This window comes from Sceloporus undulatus, chromosome 1 (genome assembly GCF_019175285.1).
Source record: "Sceloporus undulatus isolate JIND9_A2432 ecotype Alabama chromosome 1, SceUnd_v1.1, whole genome shotgun sequence".
Lineage (NCBI taxonomy): Eukaryota > Metazoa > Chordata > Lepidosauria > Squamata > Phrynosomatidae > Sceloporus > Sceloporus undulatus.
Genome location: NC_056522.1, coordinates 263,660,557 through 263,686,966, shown reverse-complemented (window position 1 = coordinate 263,686,966; position 26,410 = coordinate 263,660,557). Strand labels below are relative to the sequence as shown.

At 42.2% G+C, this 26,410-nt stretch overlaps 1 protein-coding gene across 1 annotated transcript in view; it reads left to right on the top strand.

Annotated features, from left to right (window-relative positions):
- Positions 1-12,469, top strand: part of DEAF1 (DEAF1 transcription factor) — a 62,598-nt gene extending 50,129 nt beyond the window's left edge. The window contains exons 10-12 of the mRNA XM_042459234.1: positions 7,694-7,756; positions 11,154-11,243; positions 11,996-12,469. Coding sequence (XP_042315168.1) covers positions 7,694-7,756; positions 11,154-11,243; positions 11,996-12,100 — 258 coding nt within the window. The 3' untranslated portion in view covers positions 12,101-12,469. The remainder of the gene's footprint in view (positions 1-7,693; positions 7,757-11,153; positions 11,244-11,995) is intronic.
- The last annotated feature ends 13,941 nt before the right edge of the window (positions 12,470-26,410 follow it).

The following is a 26,410-nucleotide window of genomic DNA, read 5'->3' as shown; positions in this document are numbered from 1 at the left end:
ACTGCTTCCACTAATAGGGTGTTAATCAGCTCTGCAGCTGAATTTGTTAACATAACTTATTCTTTGAGTGAGCCCAAAAGATCCAGTCCCATGTGTGACTGATCTGTGGCTTCCTATCGCTGAGCAAAGTATCTCCAGGGTCCTGCACAGTGGCCAAAAGGGGAAACCCCTCTGTAGTTGACTGAGTCTATGGCCTGTTACAGACAGCCAAAATAAAGCAGCATCAAGTCACTTTGGAGGTATGCTGTTTAAATGATACATGCGTCCTAAGAGTCCAGAAGCCGAACCAAAGCCACGCTCCAGTCCTAAGGACTGGAGTGCAGCTTTGGTGCAGCTTCCAGACTCTTAGGACGTATGCATCATTGAAACACCATACCTCCAAAGTGACTCGAAGCAGCTTTATTTTGGCTGTCTGTATAGGGCTAAAGCTATTGAATTTATCCCTCACTGGCATCCAGACTCCTCCCCACAACCCCTTGGGAAACATTTTCTTTGTCTGTACATGAAATCAGTGCAGCATCACTCTTCCTGCAGCTTGCATAGGAGACCTGTATCCCAATAGAAAGTAATATGGTAGTGCCATATATACTCATCTATGAATAAAAAAAATTATGCCCAAAAATTGACCCCAAAATCTCAGGTTGATTTATTTATGGGTCAGTATGGTAATGTGATAGCAGCTTTTTGAGATTTCCCCATGTGGTGGGGAAAGCAGTTTCTTTCTCTCTTGAGCCAAGCAGAAAGAGTCTTAGGTGAATGATTGCTGTTAAATAAACAGAGTCCCTCTCCTACCTGTGCCACCGCTGTCTGGGGAGTGAAGGCTGAAATGAAGGCTGAAATGCTGAAGCAAAAAGCCTCAGTTAGAATCCCTCTTGGTGTGTATACACACACACACACACACACACACACACACACACTAAAGGAGCCTTCAAGTTTTACCCTCGTCTTATCCACTGGTCAAGGCAAAATCCATAATTTGCCCTCAACTTATACATGGGGTTGACTTATAGTCGAGTATATACGGTATATCATATACATGTTCCATCCCATCTTTTACCTTAGTCCTAGGAAGGAGCACATCCTAGGACACCACACACCATTTAGGTTGTAAGTTGCCTTAAATCCCAGTTTTGGGGGAAAGGAAGAATTTAATGCAATCACATAGATTTATACAGCATTTTAAACCTTACTGTTCTCCAGATGCTCTTTCCTTGCATGTTAATAAATTGCTTCATCACTCCATCCAGCAAGCCAAGAAGCAGGGGATTTACCAGGATAACTGTTCACTTGTGTGATAGTTAATCTTCACCAGTAGAGGCAGCAGAATCTAAACTGCGGTGACTTTTATTAGACCAGACCATGTGTAGAATATAGGGACACAAGAGCTGTTTCCTTCTGAGTCAGTCCAGTAGCTCATCAACCTAATATTCTCTGTACCAGAGATGGTGAGATGAATCCACTCAAGGTTTTCATTTGAACTTTTAACAAGGTATCCTAGTTGTTGAACTGGCAGCCTCTTGGATAGTGCCTTTAAAATTTGAGCTAAATATTAGAGTGGTACTGGTTGACACTGATTGGCAGCTGCTCTCCATGATTTCAGAAAGAAATCTTTCACAACTCACGATGCCTTGTATGCAAAGCATGTGCTCTGCCACTCTGATATGACTCCCCCTCTAGTTGATATAATTTCTGGCCCAAGCAAAAATTAAATCTGGGTTTTCTGGGTTGCCTATTACATTTCAACCTAAGCAAGATATAGTAAACAGAGATAAGAATTATAGACCAGTTATGGAAATGATAAATGGTTTTGGAACAGAGATTTAAAAAAAAATCTACTGGTGAGTTTGCAGGATGACTGAGAATTTGTTGGTCCAATACTTAATTCATTCATGGGAAGTGAAGTCAAACATTGGAAAACCTGCCTATATGTATTTGCAGAGCGAAAATGATAACAGCTGAAGACCCAGAATTTACTAGTGATATATTCAAGATACTTCCATGGCAGAAAATTTGCTAATCTGGGCCAATGAGAGACTGATTTCAGTTGTTACAATAACCAAAAACATCATTCATCTCTGCACCACAGACATGTTTTCCCATACTGAGGCTTAGAGAGTTCATACTGCAAAATGCTCTTTTCTGTTTCATATTTGCTGAAGCTCAAAGGAGAGATTTAATGAGACAAATGAATTTACAAATCTTTCTCTTGAAAACTGGTGGAAACTAGTGGAACCTTTTAAGTGTTTGCCACAGAAGAGTTCCATTCAGAAAATAATAGGCCCCTTGGTTTAGAAGCAATGTTTTCCTTCTGTTAAGACAGCAAAGGGATTAGGCAAACTCGGTGAAGCAAATACCTCAGGTTGGACTGGATACTGTAGCCTGGATCTGAATTCTTCTTCTTACGAAGAAAAAAGAGTAAATATTCACAGAACTGGATATGCTCTTGCCTCCATTTTTCCTCTGTGTATCCTTAAAATCTGCTCCTGAAGACTACTGATCCTTAGAAGTGGCATAGAATGTGGTGTATGTGTGTGGAGGGATGACAGATGGAAGGGGAAACTGATAGAAATCTCTCTCTCTCTCTTATGTGGAGCAAGGGAGCAATTTAGGACCCAGTCCTCTGTGTTTAGTATATAATTGTCAAAGCCAGTAAATGAGAATTTGACAAACTTAGGTGTTGGGAATGGTATGCAGACTGTTAAAGTCTTGGCTCTCCCATTAGTCACCCACAGAAAGCATTACAACTCCACAGGCTCCTTCTTGCTAGGTTATTTTCCTGCTTTAGCCTGAGGGTTTGATATGTGAGCAGTTTGTAATTTCTGTCCAGAGTTTGTAACTTTAATAATACACAGCCAGGACCCTGTGTATATTACTTAGAATCTACAATATTATTTGAGATCCCTCCCCCCTTAGAGGAGAAACATATTTCTGGATCTTTAGATTTTAAATAATAATAAATAATAAAACTTTTATTTGTATCCCGCTTTTCAGTGATGAGACAATTAAAGCGTCTCACAACACATTAAAATTTTCTGGTAGACTGAGCACATTTTTTAAAGTGTCACACCTGGAATGTGTGGTGAAATATCCAGACACATATAACACTGCCCCATTGGTCCAGTTTTGGGTCACCTTCTGTTGTAGGGTGAGAAACTTTGCTTTCATCCCTCTAGTTCTGTGATGTCCAAACTCTTGTCCCTCCAGGTTTTGGACTTCAGTTCCCAGCATCCCAGACCATTGGCCAAGGTGGCTGAGGCTTCTGGAAGCTGATGTCCAAAACACCTGGAGGTCCAGAGTTTAGACATCACTGCTCTAGTTCTACCTTAGAAGTAAAATAGGACAGCAGGTTTTGGTTTTCATGGCTTGGTGAAAGGAATTATGGGAGCAGTGGGAATGACAAACTGTTGTCCCTGCAGATTAGGGCTTACAGCTCGGTGAATGGTAAGGGATTGCAACAATTGTAATCAAACACATCTATTATTTATTAATTTATTGTTTAGTAACATATGTATTCCCTGCCCTATATGAGGAGATTTCAAGGCAGTTTATGCATAGCATTAAAACAGGTTAAACAGATTAAAAACAGCAGTATAAATAAGCTAAAAACACATTAAACAATATGAGTTAAAATAGAATTTAACACCTTTTAAAAACCATAAATAACGGGTTGTATTAATAAGGCCAAAGGCTTTGGTGAACAGTCAAGTTTATTCGGCATCTAAATGACATGAGTGTTGGGGCCAGTCAGGCCTCCAGGGAGAGGGCTTTCCATCGTTGTTGTACCAATGGCTGAGACAGCCCTCTTCTATGTCCCAACACAGTATATTGATCTTACTGGTGGAGCATGGAGGAGCTCCCTCCCACACCAGCAGATCTATATCCTTGGACAGGTTCATGTGGAGGGAGGAAATTCCTCAAACATCGAGGTCCCAACCTAAGCCATTTAGGACTTTAAATGTCATTGCAGTCACCTTGAATCCAGACCAGAAATGTGTTGGCAGCCAGTGCAGTTCTTGTAAGACTGGCATGACATGCTGTCCATGTGATACTTCAGTCAGCAGTTGAGCTGTTGCATTTTGTATTAGCTGCTGCTTCTAAGTCTTCTTCAAGGACAGCTCCATGTAAAGCACATAGCACTAGTCTAATTGGAGGTTACCAATGCATGCACTATTGTGGCTAGGTTATTGCTGTCCAGGAAAGGCTGTAGGTGGCATCCTAGTCAAAGCTGTTGCCAAGCACTCCAAGCCATGGAGCCCAATTGGGCAGAGACGTACTTGTAGTTAATTCCTTTCCCCACCAATGATTATAACAGGGACAACTTCATTCCTTTTCCAGTGTAACCATTAAATGTTCTCAGCTATTTTTATTGAATGGTGGATGAGGAAAACTGTATGGTTTGGGCTCTTCGGTAAGCTGTGCCTTGTGCTTTGTAGTGAGTGCTGAGACAATGACAAGGCAGATGAGAGTGTGTCTGTGCCACAGGCTAGCAGTGGTTAGACAAATTCAGATGTGTCTAAAAAAATTAAAAAGGAGTTACTATATTTATTTCTAACACAAGTGTACATTGCCTGGGGCCCAATTGTCCACCCCAGGACCCTCCAGGGGATGGATGAGGTGCCAAAAATGCCAAAAGATCAAAACAACAACAAAAATGGAAATAGAGTTCTACTTCTGGTTTTGAAAACTGTATATGTATTTTTTTTTTTTTACATTGAAAAGTACAGAGGTGCTACAGCCTCTTTAAATTGCTGCTCCTGCAAAGTTTCGGGAGATGCAAGTCATCTCAACTCCCCCTTTATCTAGAAAAAAGATGGTCTGGGAAATTTGAAGGGGTCAAAGGGCCACAAAACAGCCTTGAGTATGACATGAAGTCTCAGAGCTGCACCTTGCCCACCTCTGCTTCAAGGAAATCAAAAACATAAGTTTTTGGCTTTCTTTTAAATTGCAGGTGTAACAATAAGTCACTACATTCCCTATGTAAGAACTATTACTACAAGTAATTACTTTTTAAAAGGATTTCTCAGCTCTGATCCTTAATACACAGCCAACAAAAGGATTTTCAAGAATCTGTTATTCATCAGCTATTTTCAGGCTTTTCCAGTATACAAGTGCAGATACCCATTCTATTCAAAGCTGAAGTGGGTTGCAATGTTTGTGTGTTTCCCTTTAAAATGCTGACAAGATGGTAGGCTCAGTGGGAGGAGAGAGGCCCCCAGTTTTTTAAAAATTAAATTTTTAATTTTTAATTATTTTTTTAAAATAATAATAATAATTTTTATTCTTTTAACATTTTCTTTAAAACATCACATCTTACCAAATTTTCACTTTAACCACATGAAACTATGTACATATAAATACATTTAGGCTGTGTGTCTGATTGTTATTGTTTATGTCACAATTATTGCCGTTACATTCAGTGATATATGGAAATTATGACTTATAAGTATCATCAGTACAAAAAAAATGACTAAGCATTTTATATGATATGATATGATATGATATGGTATGGGAGGAAGTCAGTGAGGGAGTTGACATGAGTTATTGCACAGGGGGATGCTACCCTTATTGATGCCACTGCTACTGGGAAAATAGGCTTTATATCCTGAGGTCTAGATATTACTCTAATACATCTGAAGAAGTAGGTTTATATCTGTGAAAGCTCATGCTAAAATAAAACCAGTTAGTCTTAAAGGTGGTACTCATTCCTTCTTCCCTTCACTCCACTCCACTCCACTCCCCTTCCTCTCCCTTCATCCTTTTTATGCTGGAAGAGACTAACATGGCTACTTCTTTGAAAATTTTGGTGTAGAATTAATCATTTTAAGAAGTGTCCTTAAAAAGTCTAAATATTTGAGCTTTACTGTGAGTGACATTAAATAAAAATATAGGTGGATAAAATGGCAACAGCATTTCTTTTCATTAATTGTGACTTAAATATGTCACATGGAAATGTGCAGCAAAAGAACACTGAGCACACGCTTCATGGAACATGCTTCTCAGCAGATTCACTGAGATTTGGGTGGTAGTGGGAACATCAGTGGCAGCTGATGCTTGTCATTGGTCAGAAAGTGTGTGCCTCAGACAGACATTCCAGACAGGCTAGTGCTGCTCTCTGTCCTAGGACCCTGACCATCCTGCTGTAAAAGCATGTCTGAATTTATTCTTCCAGACTAGGGAATGTCTGGATATATGATTTCCAAATATATTAAAGCTGTGAAAGAGAGAGAAGTCTTTCTTTAGAGTACTAGAGTAAAGGAGGGTTGAAGTGGGAGAGTGGAAATAACATGTAATACTGTACTTAGCTTTCTCCTTAGACTTTAATTTTCCTTAGTTTTAAGAAAAGTAAACAAATATTATGTAACTTATCCCTTAACAATAAATGAATACCATGGGTCGTAATAAATAAAATTATACTATTTGGTATAAGGCTTTTGCAAATGTAATTCTCAAATGGAGAGTACTTGAGGAGAAAGAAAGGATCTAGTTCAAAGTATGGGTCAAGGAGTGAAGAGCAGGCCATTATGATGGGCACCTGAAGTGCATTACCTCCCCATGTTCAAACCCAGTCAAATGCTTCTGTGGAGGCATCTGATGTTAGGGGAGACAGCCCTTTTTCCTGATTATGAGGCCTTAAAATCCTTCTGTCATCTCTTCCCATCTAATCTTCTATGGTTGTGAACCAATGTAAGACAAGGTCAGTTGAAGGGTTTGTGTCCTGCTTTTGTGTGGTCTCAAGTTTTGTCCTAACTCCTTTCAACCAAGGCATCTCAGGTAGAGGGGCTGAAAGACCACAGAAGACTACTAGTTCTGTTTGTCAGTAATAAGCTAGGGAGTTATTTGTCTCACTCCCTCCCAATACCTTGTATTACTCTAACAGCTTTGGGTCAATAAATTAGAGGTAAGCAAAGGCAAGTAGAAAGCTAATATATGTATTATGGTCCTGAATCTCATGATTGCTACTTACTCATACTTCTTACTTTCTGCTATTTTTAAAAACTTTCTAGTGTAATTTAATTACTTTCTCATTGTTGATCATACTGAGTAAAAGAGCATATGGAGTGAAACAAGAAGCTTGAAATTGTAATAAATACTTGTTCCCTTTGTCATTGTGTTCAAATTAAACACTAGTGGTTTTTTAGAAAAGTAGCAGCTCATTTAGATGTCCTTGAAACTACATTTGTGGGCGTTGTCTGTCTGTCTGTTTGTCTCTCTCCCCTTTTACTTCTCTCTCTTTCTCCTTGGTCCTAAGATGATTCAGACTATAGAATGTAGTTGCTATTTACATTTTTAAAAAATAACATGAGATCCTGTCCACAGATTTTTTGCATCATATGTGTACCTTCTGGTACACATATACATGCACACCACTGTTAATTCTCAAATTTATAGCAGCAGAATATCATATATGGTCCAGGCCTCAGAGGGAAAGAAGAAGTGCTGGACCTGATCCCCTCCCCCCCTCACCATTCCCTTCTTCTTTTGTGTCGTGTCTTTTAGATTGTAAGCCTGAGGGCAGGGAACCGTCTATTATCCCTTATGTTGTAAGCCGCCTGGATTCCTAGTGATTGGGGGGCATATAAATAAATCCTATTATTATTATTATTATTATTATTATTATTATATAACTTTTCTCCAAAAAGCAGGATGAAATGTTCATGTACCTTAAGTTTCAATTATCTTTTGATTTTAACAGTATCAGAACCAGTTGTTTCAACAAACAGAAGATGTTGATGGAAAAACAGAAATCATCATTAAGGTAAGCAGAAGGATCAGGTCAGCATGAATATCAGCCAACTATTCTGCTGCTGTTTTCCTTACCTGTACTAAAATAATATCACTCTCATTTTGTTCAGTGAACTTCAAATGATTTCAGGGTCAGTTAAAGTGTCTCATGGGTATTCCTGTGTTGTCATTCACCTCTTTTTGGCCACCTTTAGGACATTTTCTTAATCAGGTTTTCATGATACTTTGTTGCCAAGGCCATTTGCATCACGGCCATAGTCCAGTGAGTGTAGGGAGCAACACTTCATGGTAGCATTGTAGCATTTGCTAAATAATAAAAGTCTTGTTTTTCTAAACATGTGGAGGGAAGAATTGTGTATGCGTTCTATATATCTCTGGAGACAGAGGAAGAGAGAGAGTGCTTTCAGATGTTACTGTTTTGACTGCAGTTTCCCCAAGGCAACTTGTCCTGGGTTCTTGGGAGTTACAGTACTAAAATGTCTCCAAGCTCTGATGTGTATAGATAGACATGCCTAGTGCTCAGCCTAGGTTCTTTAGTAGAGTAGTATATTCTCTTCTCATACTGAGTGCCATGTTTCTTTTCCTCTGTACATCTGTTGGGCACTGATGGTGGTATCTAACGTGATGGAAGTTGTACAAACAGCACTTTTGATGCTCTGCTCAGAAAAGATCCTAGTTGGCTCATTCAGAGCTTTTGCATTTCCCACCTGGACTTGTCGATCTAAAATAGGCAAGAGATCAGGATGATCTGTGGCTTTGGACTAAAGCAACTAAGGCTCTCTCTCTCTCTCTCTCTCTCTCTCTCTCTCTCTCTCTCTCTCTGTGTGTGTGTGTGTGTGTGTGTGTGTGAAAACTCTTTTCCATGAACTATATATTTTTCCTTGAGTGGCCCAGAGGGTGTGGTTTGGATTGGGAAAATGCTATAGGCATGGGACAAGGATGTTTATTTATTTATTATTTTATTTTTATCCCACCTTTCTCCCAAAGTGGGACCCAAGGTGGCTAACATACATAAAACACAACAATTAAAATTAATTCTCACCTCCTAGTGCTGTGACCATGAGCCTCATTGGGATGGAGGAGGGGGTACTGGCCACATCTGCCTTATAAAAAAACCAGCAGATCCAGTCACAGATCTCATCATGTCTAGTTTGGTCCTCAGTTTCACTAGTCCAAACCTTCCAGATGCCCTTACATGTGTACATCAAGCCTTCTGTGAGCTGTGGTGCCAGGTTGGTTGTCAATGGTTTGAGTGCCTGAGCAGTTGTTGCCTTAGTGTTGCTCCACCAAACACTAAAAAAGGGAATGTAATTGTCTGACACTTGTTATATTTTGAAGTTAGCAGATAATTTACAAGGCAGATGGTGCAAACAAATTAGGTGTTAATCAGAATGCAAATCAGTTGGGCCTGGAAGCAAGCAGGCACATCCATCTGTACTAAATATGGTCTGTATACTAACACTCTCACAGCATGACAATTTATTCATAACCAAGAATGCTTTCCTACACCAGCCTTATGCAACTGCACCAGGTTGCTAATCACACCTAGGTAATTGTATGAGCCACAAACAGACTGAATTGTGAAATACTCCTGTCGTTTATTTTTTATTTTTTTGCTCAAGTTTGGAATGAGCCATCCGAACATAAAGCTTTTTTTATTTTAATGACACTTCTCTGTAATACCTTTTTTCTTGTTCTATTAAAAGTGTTGCCTCAGTCTAAAGAAAGCTTTTATTCATGGTAACAAAAAAGCGCAGTTAGGCTCAGCTAGAGAGGCAGGTTTTTAAAAATTCTAATGTCTCCCACCTCACTCCTCATTTCTTAGAAAAAAGAAAACATGATCCCTCCTAGTGGCTGACAAAGGGTGGGTAGATGGCAGCTCTAATGGAGAGCCTTTAACTTCAGTTACACTTCACATATTCTTATTCTTGAAAGTCTTTTGTCTGTTTCATTGTTGTACATTGGGGAGGGTGTGTGTGTAGCCCTCCAGGTATAGTTGAACTGTACATTTGCCCTAGCCAGTATAACTAGTCGTGAGTCGTGAGGGATGTTGGGAGTTGCAATCCAACAGTATCCAGAGAGCACACTTTGGAAAGATTTGTTTGTTTGGCTTACAACCCCATGGGTTCTCCAGGGCTTGGAGAGTCTGGGAATGGTAGTCCAAGAAGGAGGCATTTCCAAGTTCTGCCCATTTCTCATCTCAGACTGTTTGTTAATTTCACCATGGGGAACGAGCGGTATACTTACTAATATCTATCACCATATTCATTTCATCTGAACCAAGCAGCAGCCAAATTTAAAGGAATGGCTCAATTGAATTTCAGTTTCTACTATTAGCTATCTGGAATTAATTGGTCATCTCTGATGGGACAGAAGAACAATGCATTGAATAGTTGTTGACACAGAATCATAGAGCTGGAAGACACAGTTGGAAACATAAAGAAAGAAAACATTTTCTGAACTCTTAACATGTCCATATATGTTCTCCATATATCAGTTTCAGGTATTCTAAACATGTTGAATAAGAAAATAAGCACCCACACACATTGGGACAGGGCCTGTGGCCTAAGATGTTGCTATGTGCTTTCAGGTTGTTTTTGACTTATGACAATCAACCCTAAGGCAAACTTATCATGGTTTTTTTTTAATCATGGCGTTTTCTTGGCAAGATTTGCTCATTGTGTTGCCTTCCAAGTCAAGATGCAAAAATCTGAAACCATCCAGGCTATTTGACACGAGGGACCAAAAATCCATGGACACCTGATTTCCCCTGCCTGACAGTAAATATATAATAGCAGTAAAATAAACAACTAACAGTTTGCTGTCCTTTTTGACACCTAATACCCGAGACTTAAGATGGATACCTTACTATGAGGGCTGATACTATAGTGGTATTTGGGACTTACTGCTGTATAAATATGAATGGAATTGTGCTGTTGGGATGTGCAGCATGCATTTAAACAGTGTTTAAGCAGTCTCTCTTTTTACGTTTTATGAAAATGTGATCTTGTTTCGAACCATGTATGTCCTCAGAGAAGTCTGAAAGGTTTCATTTTCAGAGTACAGAGAACAGTAAAGGACATGTCTATGTTGTTTCAGCAGCTACCAAGCTTCTCTTGTTTAAATCTCTTTAGTAACCTCAAGATTTTCTCAGCTATAAAGTCAACAGTACCCTCCCCATTTTTACTGCCATAACCTTGGATAGCTTTTTGTTCTTCAGAAAGACTGGAGGCAAGAATCCGCTTTAATCCTTCAGAGCTCTCTCAGTGGTTTTATGGAAGAGCTGGGTTTTTTAAAAAAGAGTTCTGTACATAGATCTCGAGCAGTGGTGCATCATATCTCATTTTTTACAAGAGAGAATAATCTTTTACTCCTCACTGATGTTTGCTTCTTTTTCTGCATTGTGACAGCAATCCTGTGTAAACTGTGGTCGAGAGGCAATGAATGAATGCACTGGCTGCCATAAAGTCAATTACTGCTCAACTTTTTGTCAACGGAAGGTAATAAATTCTTTATGCATCCCAGATACAGAAGTTCAGAGATAACTGGCATGGCACGAGAAATGAGCACCCATGCCTGGGTTGCTGCTTTTGAGGAAGCAGCTGAAGCATGCTCCATAGATTCGTTCTTAACAGTGTCACCAAAAATACCCCCATAAGAATCTGCTTGGTTAACTTCTCCAGGTTCTCCTGGGGGAGAGGACTGCTGGGGAAAAGGCATTGGTGGGTAGTTACTTTTTTGGACTAAACCTCCCAGATGTCCTCAGCTAGCATAGCAGTTGGCTGGGAGATACTGGGAACTGTAAGATCAGTCCTTTTCTGGATGACTTCCCTACTTTTAGTCTCCTGGTTTGTCTGATGCCAATTGAAACATTTGCCTTTTGACAGCAGGTAAAAACTATGTTATTTTCTCTGGTATCTTGAGGATTGAGACACATTCCTTGAATTCAAAAGAATTAAAACGGAGTATTTTAGCCTGATAATATTGTATTTTATTGTGGTTTTGAATTATTTTTGTGGTTTGAATTCTCGGCTGTGAACACTTTTTTCGGGGGGGGGGGGGGTGCATTCCTGGTAGAGGCAGTCTATAATTGGGATTTGTGTCCATTGTGATGTATGTATTGGGAGATTCAAAGCAGGATGTCAGACTATACTGTGGCATTTCCCAGTTCTTGTTTCTTTTTGACACAATTTTCTTTCATTCTGTGATGACTTCCATTTCTCACCCTAATCTTTCTGCCTCTAATTTTCAGGACTGGAAGGACCACCAACATATGTGTGGTCAGGCAGCCTCAGTTACTGTTCAGGAAGAAGAGGTTCATGTGACAGACACTGTGATAGAGAAAGTTGTTGTCTAAAAGGCCTGACCACTCACGTTTACATGGATATTAGTCTATGGCAGTCTGGCAGGACCTGTAGTTGTGCTGTGAAGTCATATCAATTAAAAGCAACAACAGTGAACTTACCAAGAAGATAAAATTGTGATATTATTTGTATGTTGCTGGTCAACATAAGACTCTTATGTAATAACACAGAAATGGAAAGTGCATGGGCATGAGACCATGATGGGACTCCACTTATGTTAAGGGAACTCAGGAACCTATCTTTACAAGACTTTCTATGAGAAACCATGCAGAACCAATGAGTGGTTCAAATGACTGTAAGCAACAGCAGTTATGGATGATTTTGACTCTTTGAAGTAAATTGTAAAATTTCTTTAAAATGAATAATGAGACCTGTGTTCTTTTGAGGTTTCTCCAAACTGGTGTGAATAAGAATTGTGTCTGTTCATTCCCAGATTCATTCCCAGATTTTTGTCCTTTAAAAACAAAAACAAAATATGATATGGTAGAGCACAACCCTTCCTTGGGCTTAACTTTGCTGGCCTTTTATGCGAAGCCTGCCTAAGTTATACCTGGACTTTGATTCCATTATTGATTTTACTTTTTTGCTTAATTGTGACTTCCTCCTGCAGTACAAAGTGATCTAATATTTTGGAAATTGCAGGCCTGTATCATGCTGAGCAAAGTTCACTGCCATCATGATGCTTCTTGCAGCATTTACTCTGAGCACAAAAACAGATCCTAGAACAGTGGCTTCAAACTTGATGGTGTAGGATTAATGTTCCCAGAATCCTTCACCACTGGCTATGTTGGGCTAAAGCTTCTTGCAAATGAAATCCAACAACGGCTGGCAATCCAAGGTTGGGAATTACTGATCTGGAGAACTGAATACAAGTTGACAATCACTTGACTGAACAAGAAGTGCCTTTGATTTCAGTTTTGTTTTTTGTTTGTTTTTTGTTTGTTTTTTGGATTGTGGACTATTTGCATACACATGAGAGATTTTATTTAATTTTTATAGATGTCGTGGTGGTTGTTTTTATTTTTTAATTTTTTATAACTTTATTTGGTAAAAACACATATTTTACATACAAACATAGTCAGAAAAAAGTTACTTCACATACATATCTAATAAAACATAACTTCCAAGTGTCTTAGTTATTGCTTATAAGTGTTTCATACACTGACTTTGAGAATTTGCAAATCATCCCCATGCCCTACCTAATTACATTATTACATACATTATTTCCTTATAAACAGTCCAATCTATAATGACTTTATAAATCACCATCAATAAACCTACCCTCAGGTCTCTATCGAAATTGTCCAAATTATTCCTTAATACAGTAATAAGTTATTAGTAGTAGTATTGTATATCATACTCTGTAATTATTTCTTACCCCACTATTTCAAGTTATAACTATGTAGAATATTTAATATTTTTTCTATTTTTTAAGTATAGTCTTGTCTTTCATTTTATCAATTAATTTTCCCCATTATGGGGGAAATAATGAGATATTTTAGAGATGGGGCCCAAGTCTTACCATGAAATTAATTTATGTTTCATATACATCTTATACAAATAGTCTGAGGCTACTTTTATATGCAACATTTTACATATTTTTTTGCATGAAAGAAAGTTTGTGTACATTGAATCACCAGAAAGCAAGTGTCCCTATCTCAGGTATCCATGTGGACAATTTGGGATTTTGGAGTATTTCAGATTTTGGAATTCCAGATAAGCGATACTTAACCTGTATGCATTTAAAATTGTTCATTTCTCATATGACTCAAAGCAGGAGGATATACCAGAGCCAGTATGGTGTTAGGCTTGAATGTTGGGCTAGGACTCTGCTCAACCATATAAACCCACTAGGTGACCTTGGGCAAGCCACACTTTCTCAGCCTCAGGGAAATGCAATAGCCACCTCCTCTGCATAAATCAAGCTTTGACAATCCTAGGATAGGAGTCACTATAAGTCAGTCAACTTGAAGACAAATAAGAAGATGTAAATAATTTGTGTTCTCGCACATGCATAAAATGCACACATTCAGCTTCTCTTATTTTCTCTGGAGAGAATGCAGCATGATAAATATTTTATCCCCTTATCTATCTTTTGAGCAAGCAATGGGCTGAATAGATCTTCCTGAGAGAGTGACATTATTAGTGGCATTATCTTCGCTCAAGACCCAACAGGGCACCGGATTATAATGCTTTCTTCCTGTTTGGTCCCTTCTAGCACCTTTACTTCCTGGCTTCTTATTGGTATTTTTGTTGCTGTTTGGTGGTGGTAAGGGAGGCAATATCAACAACAGTCAAGAGGAGACTGTGACTATCCCTATTCACTGGCAGAACTGGACCTAGATCATGTTGGATGCTCAAGTGCTGAATACTGTATGTTGTTCATAAAATACTGAGGACAGTTTGGTGAGCTCAAGGTAAGTGGCACATTCAGAGTCTCAAGCTTTTGTTTCTAGTTTTGTCACCTATTCGCTGAATAACTTGGAAAGGGCCTGCTGATCAGCATCCATTGCAGAGAAGACACAAATAAATTGTGTACAAAATCAGTGAGGCAGGGCTGTTCTTCCTTATAATAGTTATTTTAATAATTTCAAGCTTGGCTTCTCTTTTCATTTTCTAACTGACATGATAAAATACCTTCTTGTGTCTTCCTACCAGAGCCCAACGTAAGTCTTTAATCAAGTCAGTTAAATGCATACTTTATCCAGAGTTTACACCTCTGACTGTGCTGCCAAAAATAAGAGAGGTGGTGTAATTGTGTTCTTTCAGCATGGCACCTGAGGAGAGCGGTCTTGTATTCTAGCAAGAAGATTAGCATGAAAATAGCACCTCCTGGGTGTTAAAATTACAGGATTAAAAATGAGCAGTGTTTTTGGGTGGGGGGATAGCATGCTCTTTCCTGTGAAATGGATGTGGGCATAGAAGTATAACAAAACATTGCTAATGTTAGGGAAAGAAGGTCCTTTTTTCACTACTGGCTATGCCCAGAGATTTAATTATTTACATTTGTATCCTGCTTTCCTTTAGAAAATTGATTCAAATACTTCAACTGATACTTTTTCAAATTTGGGGTGTGCTGATCTGTGCACAATTTAATAACACTGCAGAATCGCCCCCCCTCCCCTGAGTGTGTGTGTGTGTGCGCGCACACATGCACATGTGAATGAAAGGTAGATTGTTATGCTTTTGGTCAGATTAAATAGAAATGGAGTGTCTATGTGAGTGCCTGTTCCTGGTAATGCTGGCTAACTGTATTGCCACTTTTCAGTCCCTGCTGTGAAGCATCTAAAGTGCAGTAATTAAACAGGCCACAGTAATGCTTTAAATAAAAGCCAAAAATACATTTTCTTTCACCCAGATAAAGGTTTGAACTGTAAAAAGACTGTATCTGCAGTTAATAACCCATTTACAAGTTAAGTGTGATAAACAACAAATATATTGTCTCCCCAGCAACACCACCAAATTTGTTGGAGAAGTAAGATTCTTCATCGCCATTTTGGACCATATTGGTGTTGCTGTAGTCACTCTGTTTTTTGCATCTTCCACCTCAGAGGCATGATGTGAGGCAGGGGCTTATTTCTGTGTAGGTGATGCCTTTCTAGAATAGTAAAAATACTCCATGGAGGGCACATACCTTTAAAGTAAATGAGTCTGTGTTTAACAATAGTTTTATTGTCACTATGCACTTTGTATGACTCACACTTTTGGGAGGGAATATGCCAATAATGTTATCTCAAAAGTCTGCCCTTCAGTGGGATCTTATTCAAGAATTGATCAAGTGATTTTGTCATCTGTTAATTAAAGCCTAATTATGTGTGGTCGAAAGACCCCAGCAGTGGATAGATATCCACATAGGGACGTGCTCGCGCATGGTGAGAGCAAAATGACAGGAGCCAAGAAATCCTTTTAATGTATAATTTGGGTGTCCTTTCTCAATCTGGTGTTTCCCCTCCCCCCCCCTTTTTAGATGATCTAAACCCCATCGTCTCCAGGAACACACCCCATATTTCCTAGGTTTGGTGGGAGCTGTTATCTATCATATCTAGAGGGCTCTAGGTTGGGGAAAAGAAACCTAGGATATTTCCAGGTCTCGTACATTCATAAACTACAGGAGTAAAGGGGCCCAAAACGGACAAATCATAGCAACGAGCCCCAGGAATATTATAATAATTTGTTTTTATTATTTTATTTATATACCGCTATTCCAAAGATCATAGCGGTGAACAGCAAGTAAGCTAATAGCAAGTAAGCTAATTTGCCCCAACAGTCTGGGGTACTCATTTTAGCGGACCTCGGAAGGATGCAAGCCTGAGTGAGCTTGGCCCTTTTGCTGTCTGAACTCGCAACCTGTGGTTTTGGAGTGAATGGCTGCAGTACAGGCATTTAACCACTGCGCCACCAGGGGCATGATGGATTTTAGGCAAAAATATTCTAGACGTCTACAGGTGCCGCGGTTCAATGTAAATATCAGGCTGAGACAAAAATGCTTATTGTCCCTGCCCCTCCCCTTCCTGCCCTCCTATAAGAAATCAGTCTGAGGAGACATTATCTGATGCTAGCAATTTATTAGATCTAGTAAATTCAAACCTTTATTGGCCACCAGAATGCACAATATACTTGTTGCAAGCATGTGAAGCTCAGTGGCTTTCATCAGGCAAGATGCTACAAACCAAACAGGAGGAAAAATTAGAAGATGTTAGTCAGAGTGCCTGCATTCTGTTGTTACTGTCCTTAGTTAAGAGGATGGGGGAGGGCATCTTTTGCAGGCGGGCTTCTCTCCTCCTGGCCATGTGGGAGATTTCAAAGTCCAGGAATTTATATCCATTGCATCTCAGTAAGGACTCCTTCTTGCAATCTCCTTCTCCCTTCCTGTCCTAGGCTAGAGGCCTCTTTGTAGGGCAGAGGACAAGGGATTTTCAAGAATGTTTTGCATCAGGAATAATTTGGTAGGTGTAGAGGTAAACATGCCAATCCACTCAAATTTAAGGAGAAAAAATTGTTTTACCTTGGTTGAGGTCCAAGTCTGCTGGCTCTCTTTGGGGTCCCCTATTGCAGCTACAATGGGTATTCACAATCAGAAAACTGCAGGGGTAGCTGTGTCAGCATTTAGCAAATTCAAACAAACCCCACCAAACAGTGATAACTTTATTAGCCAACCAAAATGCACAATATACTGTTGCAAGCCTTTGAAGCTCCACTGGCTTCTTCAAGCTACCAGCATCTGACTTAAAAATGGCAGCGGACACAGCTAGGACTTACCCTGGCTGCATCTGGGACAGACCTAGGTGGTGATTCGGTGGTGATTTAGGTGTAATAGGAACTGGCTGCCTCCCAAATAACACTGAATTTGGGAAAGGTAAGCGTCTTTTAAACCCCAGGTGATAGGGTCTAAGGTCTAGCATCCACCATCATTAATAAATGGTTATGCAGAGTCCAGTCTGATTGATCTACCTGGCCATGTGCTCTGAGCTTCTCCATACTGAGGACAGTTGCATTGCCTTACATGATCATGGATGCCTTCAAAGGTGGGGCCCTTGGTATTGCTGGGGTTTGGTTCCAGGATCCCCTGTGATATAAAATTAGTGGATATTCAAGTCATTAAATACAGTGGTTAGCGAAATGGTGAACCTTACTAAATGGCAAAATCAAGTTTTGCTTATTGGAATTTATACAAGGGTCACTCAACAAGTACTTAGCCGCACCGCCTGATGGCGCTGCTGTTAAAGAGTTTTACCATTGTGGCAGTCACTGGTGCCTGGGATACGAAATGATCGGCTTACGAAATTCCGGGATACGAAAACGGTGGATAGGGAAAAATGTTTCGGGTTACGAATATTTTTCGGGTTACGAAGTTCATTTGGCGGAAATTCAAACGATGCAAGCAGCTATAGGCTTTCCGGGCTAACGGAAAGTAAGGGGCGGGGGGTTAGGGGTTAGCTTTGGCGCGAATTTTGAATTTCGTTAGCAGCAGTGATTGGCTTGAGAAATCAAGCTGATCATCTGGATTGGCTAACGAAATTGGGGGGTGGCCTTGCTTCAGAAACAAAAACCGTTGTTTTTGATCTGCCCCCTTTGTCTGGCTTGTGGACTGTGTGAGGAAGAGTTCTTTTGAGCTCTAACTCGTGGTTCACTGTTGGTTTGGACTTTTCTGGCTTCTGCCTTGGACTGTTCTGGCTTTGCCAGGTGTACTTTTCGGATCAGACCGGCCATCAGGAATTTCTCTACAGGTAGGTGGATGGATTCTTACTTCTTCTTGTGGGGGGGGTGAGGACTGTGTGAGCATGCTTTTGCGTGGGTGCTGGTTGGCTTTCTTTATGGCTCTGCTGTTTCAAAGTGGGGAGTGGGTTTTTAAAAAGTTTGCCTTGGTCCATGTGGGACAAGAGTCTCACCATGGCTTGCATTTTCTGATTTGTGGATGCTGGGTTGCTTTCTTCATGGCTCTGCTGTTTTCAAAGTGTGGAGTGTGGCTTTTAAAAGTTTGCCTTTGCTCCCATGTGGGGACAGAGAGTCTCACCATAGGCTTGCATTTTCGATTTGGGGTGCTGGGTGCTTTCTTCATGGCTCTGCTGTTTCAAAGTGTGGAGTGTGGCTTTTAAAAGTTTGCCTTTGCTCCCATGTGGGACCGGAGTCTACCATAGGCTGGCATTTTTGATTGTGGATGCTGGGGTTGCTTTCTTCATGGCTCTGCTGTTTTCAAAGTGTGGAGTGTGGCTTTTAAAAGTTTGCCTTGCTCCCATGTGGGACACGCAAGTCTCACCATAGGCTTGCATTTCTGATTTGTTGGATGCTGGGTTGCTTTTTCATGGCTCTGCTGTTTTCAAAGTGTGGAGTGTGGCTTTTAAAAGTTTGCCTTGCTCCCATGTGGGGAACACGGGAGTGCTCACCATAGGCTTGGCTTTTCTGATTTGTGGAGGCTGGGTTGCTTTCTTCATGGCTCTGCTTTCAAGTGTGGAGTGTGGCTTTTAAAAGTTTGCCTTTGCTCCCATGTGGGACACAGAGTCTCACCATAGGCTTGCATTTTCTGATTGTGGAGTGGGTGCTTTCTTCATGGCTCTGCTGTTTTCAAAGTGTGGAGGTGGGTTTTAAAAGTTTGCCTTGCTCCCATGTGGGACAGAGAGTCTCACCCTAGGGTGGCATTTATGATTGTGGATGCTGGGTTGCTTTCTCATGGCTCTGCTGTTTTCAAGTGTGGGTGTGGCTTTTAAAAGTTTGGCCTTTGCTCCCATGTGGGACACAGAGTCTCACCATAGGCTTGCATTTTCTGATTTGTGGATGTGGGTGTTTTCTTCATGGCTGCTGTGTTTCAAAGTGTGGGAGTGTGGCTTTAAAAGTTGCCTTTGCTCCCATGTGGGACAGAGAGTCTCACCCTAGGCTTGCATTTTCTGATTGTGGATGCTGGGTTGCTTCTTCATGGCTGGCTGTTTCAAAGTGTGGAGTGGGCTTTAAAGTTGCTTTGCTCCATGTGGGACCAGAGTCTCACCATAGGCTTGCATTTCTGATTTGTGGATGCTGGGTTGCTTTCTTCATGGCTCTGCTGTTTCAAAGTGTGGAGTGTGGCTTTTAAAAGTTGCCTTTGCTCCCATGTGGGACACGAGTCTCACCAAGGCTTGCATTTCTGATTTGGGATGCTGGGTTGCTTTTCATGGCTCGCTGTTTTCAAAGTGTGGAGTGGGGTTTTAAAAGGTTTGGCCTTTGCTCCCATGTGGGAAGAGAGAGTCTCACATAGGCTTGCATTTTCTGATTTGTGGATGCTGGGGTTGCTTTCTTCATGGCTCTGCTGTTTTTCAAAGTGGGTGTGGGGTTTTAAAAGTTTGCCTTTGCTCCCATGTGGGGACAGAGAGTCTCACCATAGGCTTGCATTTTCTGATTTGTGGATGCTGGGTTGCTTTCTTCTCATGGCTCTGCTGTTTTCAAGTGTGGAGTGTGGCTTTAAAAGTTTGCCTTTGCTCCCATGTGGGACCAGAGTCTCACCAAGGCTTGCATTTTCTGATTTGTGGATGCTGGGTTGCTTTCTTCATGGCCTGCTGTTTTCAAAGTGTGGAGTGTGGCTTTTAAAAGTTGCCTTGCTCCATGTGGGACACAGAGTCTCACCATAGGCTTGAATTTTCTGATTGGGGGTTTTGGCCTATGGGTTTGTGTTCGGGGTGCTTGGCCATGGCTGTGATGATTTGAGAGTGTGGGGGTTGAGTTTTGCATGTTTGGGCCAGAGAGTGTGACCATGGGGGTGGGGGTGGTTCCATGTGGCTTTTGCTCAGTGCCGTGCCTTTTGTCCTTTTTAGGCTGAGCTATGGCTCCCAAGAAAGCCACAGATAAAAGCGGCGGGAGAAAAAGGAGAGGGTCCCCGTCCTTGGAGGACAAGAAGAAATCATCGCAAGCACGGAGGGGCGTGGCGCTTGGTGGACATTGCCAAGGATATGGGACGAAACCCTTCGACAATTGGCACTGTCCTCAAGGCAGAAGGAGGCCATCAGAGCTGTTGTGGCTCCAGCGAAAGGCGGTGAAACAATTGCCAAGCAGAGGACACCCAGAAGCACGAGGAGATGGAGCGCTGTGGCTCCTCTGGATAAGGAAAAGGAGCGAGTGGGGACAACTGTGACCAACCTCGGTCATCTGTGAGAAGGCCACCACCATTTTCGAAGACCTGGCCAGCACGAGGAAGGCGAAGGAACGTCTTCGCAGGAGGACCAGCCACCCCGGAAATTCAAAGCATCAATGGCTCGGTTCGAAAGGTTCCGGAGGATGACCGGGATCCACTCTGTCGTCCGTCACGGCGAGGGGCGTCCAGCGCAGACCACCAGCCGCGATGAAGGCATTTGTCGTCGAGTTCAAGGCCATGGTGGAGGAGGAAGGCTACGTCCCGCAGCAAGTGTTCAATTGCAGAGGACGGGCCTCTTCTGGAGAAGAGTGCCTCGCCGCACTACATCACCCAGGAGGGGGGGAGAGGAGATTGCAGGGCCAAAGCCTATGAAGGACCGCTTCACACTTGCGTGTGTGCGAATGCCAGCGGGACTGTAGGTCAAGCCCTGTTGTTGTACCACTCTGAAAATCACGGGCCTTCAAGGCCCAACTTCAGAAGGGACAGGTTGCAGTGATGTGGCGTTCAATGGCCGCACATGGGTCCACGGCCTTATTTCGGTGGAGTGGATCAACGTGTCTTCGCCCCGAGAGTGAGGCGGTACCTGGAGGAAGAGGATTTGCCCTTGGAAGTGCCCTCCTCTTGGACAATGCTCCTGCGCACCGCAAGCGGACAGGAAAAGGACATCTGCGAGTCTCCTTCATCAAGGTCCGTTCTGCCGCCCAACACGACCTCCCTTGAACCCATGGACGAGGTGTGCAAATCAAGAAGATCTACACAAGCACTGTTCACGCTTGTTTTGTGTTAGGAGGAGCGAGCACCGGCTGCCCTTCGAGGTCTGGAAGCGGCATTTTGTATCGTCGTGTGCTTGAAGAGGTGGACTGGGCTGGCGGGTGCACAGGTGACCTGTTGCTGCGGGGAGGAAGCGTGGGCCTGTGCTTCTCCTTGGAGGGTCGACGGGGGCTGAGCGGTGAAGAGAGAGGCGATGAGATGTCTCCATCGCAAGGTCCTGGGCTTGCGTGGACGCGGCGGTGGGGCTCATGCGGGGCCCACCGGGAGCCGACAAACGCGGGCCTGGGCCTTGGCAGGCATGCACACTCGGCCGTGGATGGGCGTGCTCCATCGCGGGGGCCGGGGCGGGCTGGGGGGGTTTTTGCCACGCAGGCAGAAATTAGAAAAGGACAGTTGCGGGCAAATTCCACAATGTGTCTCTTATGTGAGAAGACACCCTGAGAAGGTGTGCCCCAGCCATGCCATTGCTTTTGTTGTTGCTTGCCTTTGGCCTGCTTGGGCCGGCAGCGCCGCTCTTGGCCCGTTCTTCTGGAGGGGACCGTCTCGGGCGGGCAAGGTGCCCCTGGTGCCCCTTAAAAGTCTTTGTTATTGGTGTAGGCTGGGCTGGAAAAGTGAAGCTTGGTGATTGGTGTGTTGGGAAATTGGCGGGTGCGGGATTGGTTGGCGGGTTGGGTCGCATTGGTTTAAACTGGAGGCTGCCCCTCTCCTCCTCCTGCCTCCTCTGGGTGCCGGCCCGATGCCGCCGGGCCGATGGTCCCCTTTTTTTTTTTTCCTTTAGCTTTGTGGCCGCCGTCTTGTTAGCTCTTTGTGCCTGAGGCCCTTGTTTGAATAGAAGGTACTTCGCTTAATAGGCCTCTATTGTACCTTTGTTTTGACTTGCAGGTTCAGTTGAGGTATAGGAACGCATTAGTTATTTTCGGATGGGAAAAGGTGTTTCGGGTTCGATCGGGTACGAAAAGGAAGGGAACGGACAGCATTAATTTCGTAACCCGAGGAGGGCAGTGTACTTCTTGTAAGAAAGAAAAAAAACCTACTGTCAAAGTTTCAGTCAATTTCCTTCATTTGTTTTGTTTTGATAGCCCTTGGAAGGCTGCGTGTCGGCCAGTTTTAACAAAAATGAAAAAGCAATATCGTTCGGGGTGATTCGATTCTTGTTTTGGAAGGGAAAAAGCGCAGCAAAATCAAAGAGCACTTGGATGCTGGTTCGGTGACTCTTCTCCTTTGATGGCGACTGTCAAGAATGGTTCAACAAGTTTGTTCGTGGGCACGTCGTGTTTTGAGAGCCACCGCCCAGGTGCCTTTGAAAAAAGCTACCGGAGGAAAACGTAAAAAAAATCCATGTCTCGTGTTTGCAGACCACCGATGAAGGTTCGCGAGATAGCGAGATTGTAGGCAGCAGAGGAAGGGCATCATTTTACACAAAGAACTGGGCATGAGAAAGTGTTGGCGCGCTGGGTGCTTGTCCACCATGACAATGCGCCGGCTCACACCTCCGCGGTCATGGCCAAATGGGTCGAATGGGCTATGATTGCTGCCCATCCACCGTATTACCCAGATTTGGCCCCCTGTGACTTCTTTTGTTTCCAACTGAAAAAGTCACTCGCTGGAATAGATTGGGTCGAATGAGGAGGTCATCACCACCAGGAGGCCATTTGCAGACCTGGGGAAAACGATTTTTCGGACGGGTTGGAAAAGTTGGAGCATCGTGGGCCAAGTGTACGAGCTAAACGGAGACTATGTTGAAAAATAAATCGCCACTTTTCCAAATTTTCATTTTTCTTTTGTAGGCTAAGTATTTATGAATGACCCTCGTATTTATGAATATTTTCAAGCTGTGGATTCTTGATCTGTGGATAAAGAATCTGTATGTATGGAGGACCAACTGTATGGCAGGACTAGTTTCTGCACTTGGTGTGCTTCTTGGATACATGTCTAAAACATCCTTTTGCTCTAATTTGATATTGAAAAAACATGGAGGGTGTACAGGGGGCTAGACTTGGAGTAACAAATCATCTAGTGCAAGCTACATAGGTCATCACCGATCACTAGATTTATCATTTTACCTCTTGGCCGCAGCTACAAACGCAAGTGTGTCAAACAGCTATTTCAATCCCGGTTGGTATTATTATTCAAATCTGGTTTCACGTTCACAGTTTCTACTGACTAGAGTTTTGTACCTTAATGATTCAGATTCTTCAAAAAAATCTAGGAATCAGTGATGGAATAATCCATAAGGGGACACATTCAAGCACTGTATTTTTGTAATTGTGTAACTGGGAGAAGATTTATGGCAGTCTGTTTGGGAAGAACATATATCATATTGGAGCCAGGGTTTGTTTCCAAAACAAAACAATGTTTTGCTGGACATCAGTTTGGGAGGTCTCGATTTCCATTCCTTATATAAGCAATAGCAATAGCAGTAATTTCTATACCATTATCAGTGTACGTAAGCTCCTAAGCAGTTACAAAGTGTAAGCTATTACCCCAACAAACTAGGTACTCTTAGCAACCTACGGAAGGAGCCAAGGCTGAGTCGACCCTGAGTCCCTGGCTGGGGCTGAATCACCACCTTGTGAGTTGTGAGTGGAGTGGCTGCAGTACAGGCATTTAACCACTGCCCACCAGGGTTCTTAAATAAGTAGTGAATTTTATCCTGCCTGTGTAGTGCCATCAGCATATATGGTATCCCTTCCCTGCTGGAGCTTTCAGTCGACATTTTCACATGTGAAAAGTCAGTTCCAAGGAATCTGAAAAATGTCATCCCACTTTAGTGGTCATTATAGGCAGCATTTATTTGCGGTTCCAGTGCAAATTCTACCCAATTGTGCAAGAATTTAGCTGTGTCAGTATGTTGTAAAGGTACATGAAGCCTTTGTTCAGATTAGGGGACAAAGAGGGTGGCAATATACTCTATCTAACACAGGATATTGTTGGCTGCCAATGGTGTGCACCTTGGTGTAAGTTGCCTCTTTAGCACACCAAACAACTGGGGGATCTGCATTTGTCTTCATTTGGATTGGTGCTTCATTTTTGCATTTGCTTCAGTGAGGTGCACATGATGCTTTAAATCACCCATGACCATCCATTTTCTTCTTTCCAATCTCTTAGACAGGTAGCTGGAGGGAGGAGACATTGATTAAATGTTGGTCCAATTGTTTCAGTTGTAGGGAAAATTCTGCGTCCTCATCAGATCTGTCCTTTATGAACATGATCTTCCATTCATTGTGAGGAGCCCTGGGTGCCGCAGTGGTTAATGCCTCTGCTGCAGCCACTCACTCAAAACCATAAGGTTGCGGTTCAAGACCCGGAAAAGGGCTCAAGCTCGACTTAGGCTTGCATCCTTCCGAGGTCGCTAAAAGTACCCAGATTGTTGAGGGAAAATTGCTTACAGTTGTAAAACCACTTAGACACTGTAGGCAGTATGAAGAGGTATATAATGAATGTTCAAAATCTGGAGAACTAAGTTTGCGAATTGCTGGTAATAACATGGCTCTGCTTGTTCACCACAACAATCCTGGGTCAGGTTGAGGAAGTATGACTGGCTTAATGCTACCTACTGGATTTCCCTAGAACCCCGTTTTCCAGCTCCGTTGGTAGGTGGTGACTTACATGGTTCTAAAAGGGGTTAAAAATATTTTAAAAGGAAGCGAATCTGCTTTGAAGTGAAAACTCTTGTTTCAGCTGAGTGCAGCTCAAAACAGTCACATGATTGATGATGAGGCGGCGCAGAGGAGACGAGAGAGAGGGATGTGAGTAAAACACAGTTTATGAATACGGCTTGGTTGCAAAACTATGGAGGTGGGTGTAATGAACGCGAGTATGTAAACTTTTTTGGCAAGACCTAGAATTGGAGATGGATTTTGAGGAAGTCGAAGAGATTCTTGGTGTCAGCTTCTTTGGGGTTGTCTCAGTTACCATCTCTCTTCCTTCTGGGTTGAAAGGCTACCTGTACTATCATCTGTAGTCTCAGCAACCTCTTGACCTTTATCTGATGAAGTAAGAGCTGACTCAACTCTCCATGGGCAACTGGGAATAAAGGAATTGCATCTTCTCAGGCCTTTCACATCCTGCATTGTCTTCTGCTAGACTTTGGCTTTTCATAGAAGTATTGAAATTCTGCATGGGATGAGGACCTTTGTGACAGAGAGAAGCTGGATTAAATAGAAACATGATGAAGATAATTACTAAGGGTATCAGCTTAGAGGACTGGGGACATCAGAACTCCGAAGAGTTACCTCTTGTACTACGCCTGAATCAGTACAATTGTGCTAGCTGGATGTGTGTGTGTCTGGGAGCCCAAAGAGTAACTTCCATTTCCTGGTCTATTTTGAGCCCAGAGGACGCCAAAGCTTCTTCCAAATGCCATTTTATTCTTACATCACATAGCCCCATTTTGGTAGTTGGACAGAAAATCATCATCAAATGTTGTTGGAGACCAGTTGTTATGCACCAAGACCTATTGTGTGGATTTAATGGCGCGGTTCAGAATGATGCTGATTTTAAAAATTGTGTTTTTTTGTGTAGCAATCAAAATACTGGAAAAAGGTTAGAGGTGATTTTAGACTTGAAGTTAATGAAGTTTTCAATGTTATTAGATTTAAAACACATGTGTGCGCATACACATGTTTGTTGCCAACGGCGAACACCTGTGGTGAGACATCTCACAAGACCCCTGTCCTCCATGCCTGCTTAGGTCCTGCAAAACTCATACTCATGATCTTTTAATAGAGTCCATCCATCTAGTATATGCGCTTTCCTTTTCTCTACTTACCCTCCATCTTTCTAGCATTATTGTTTTTTTCCAATGATTTCATGCTTTCTCCTTGTCCAAAGTACAAAACGCCTAAGTTTGTCATTTTGGCTTGCAGGGAGATTTTTGTTTGATCTGCTCTAGGACCATTGGACCCATTTTGGCTGTCCACAGAATCCTCAGCAT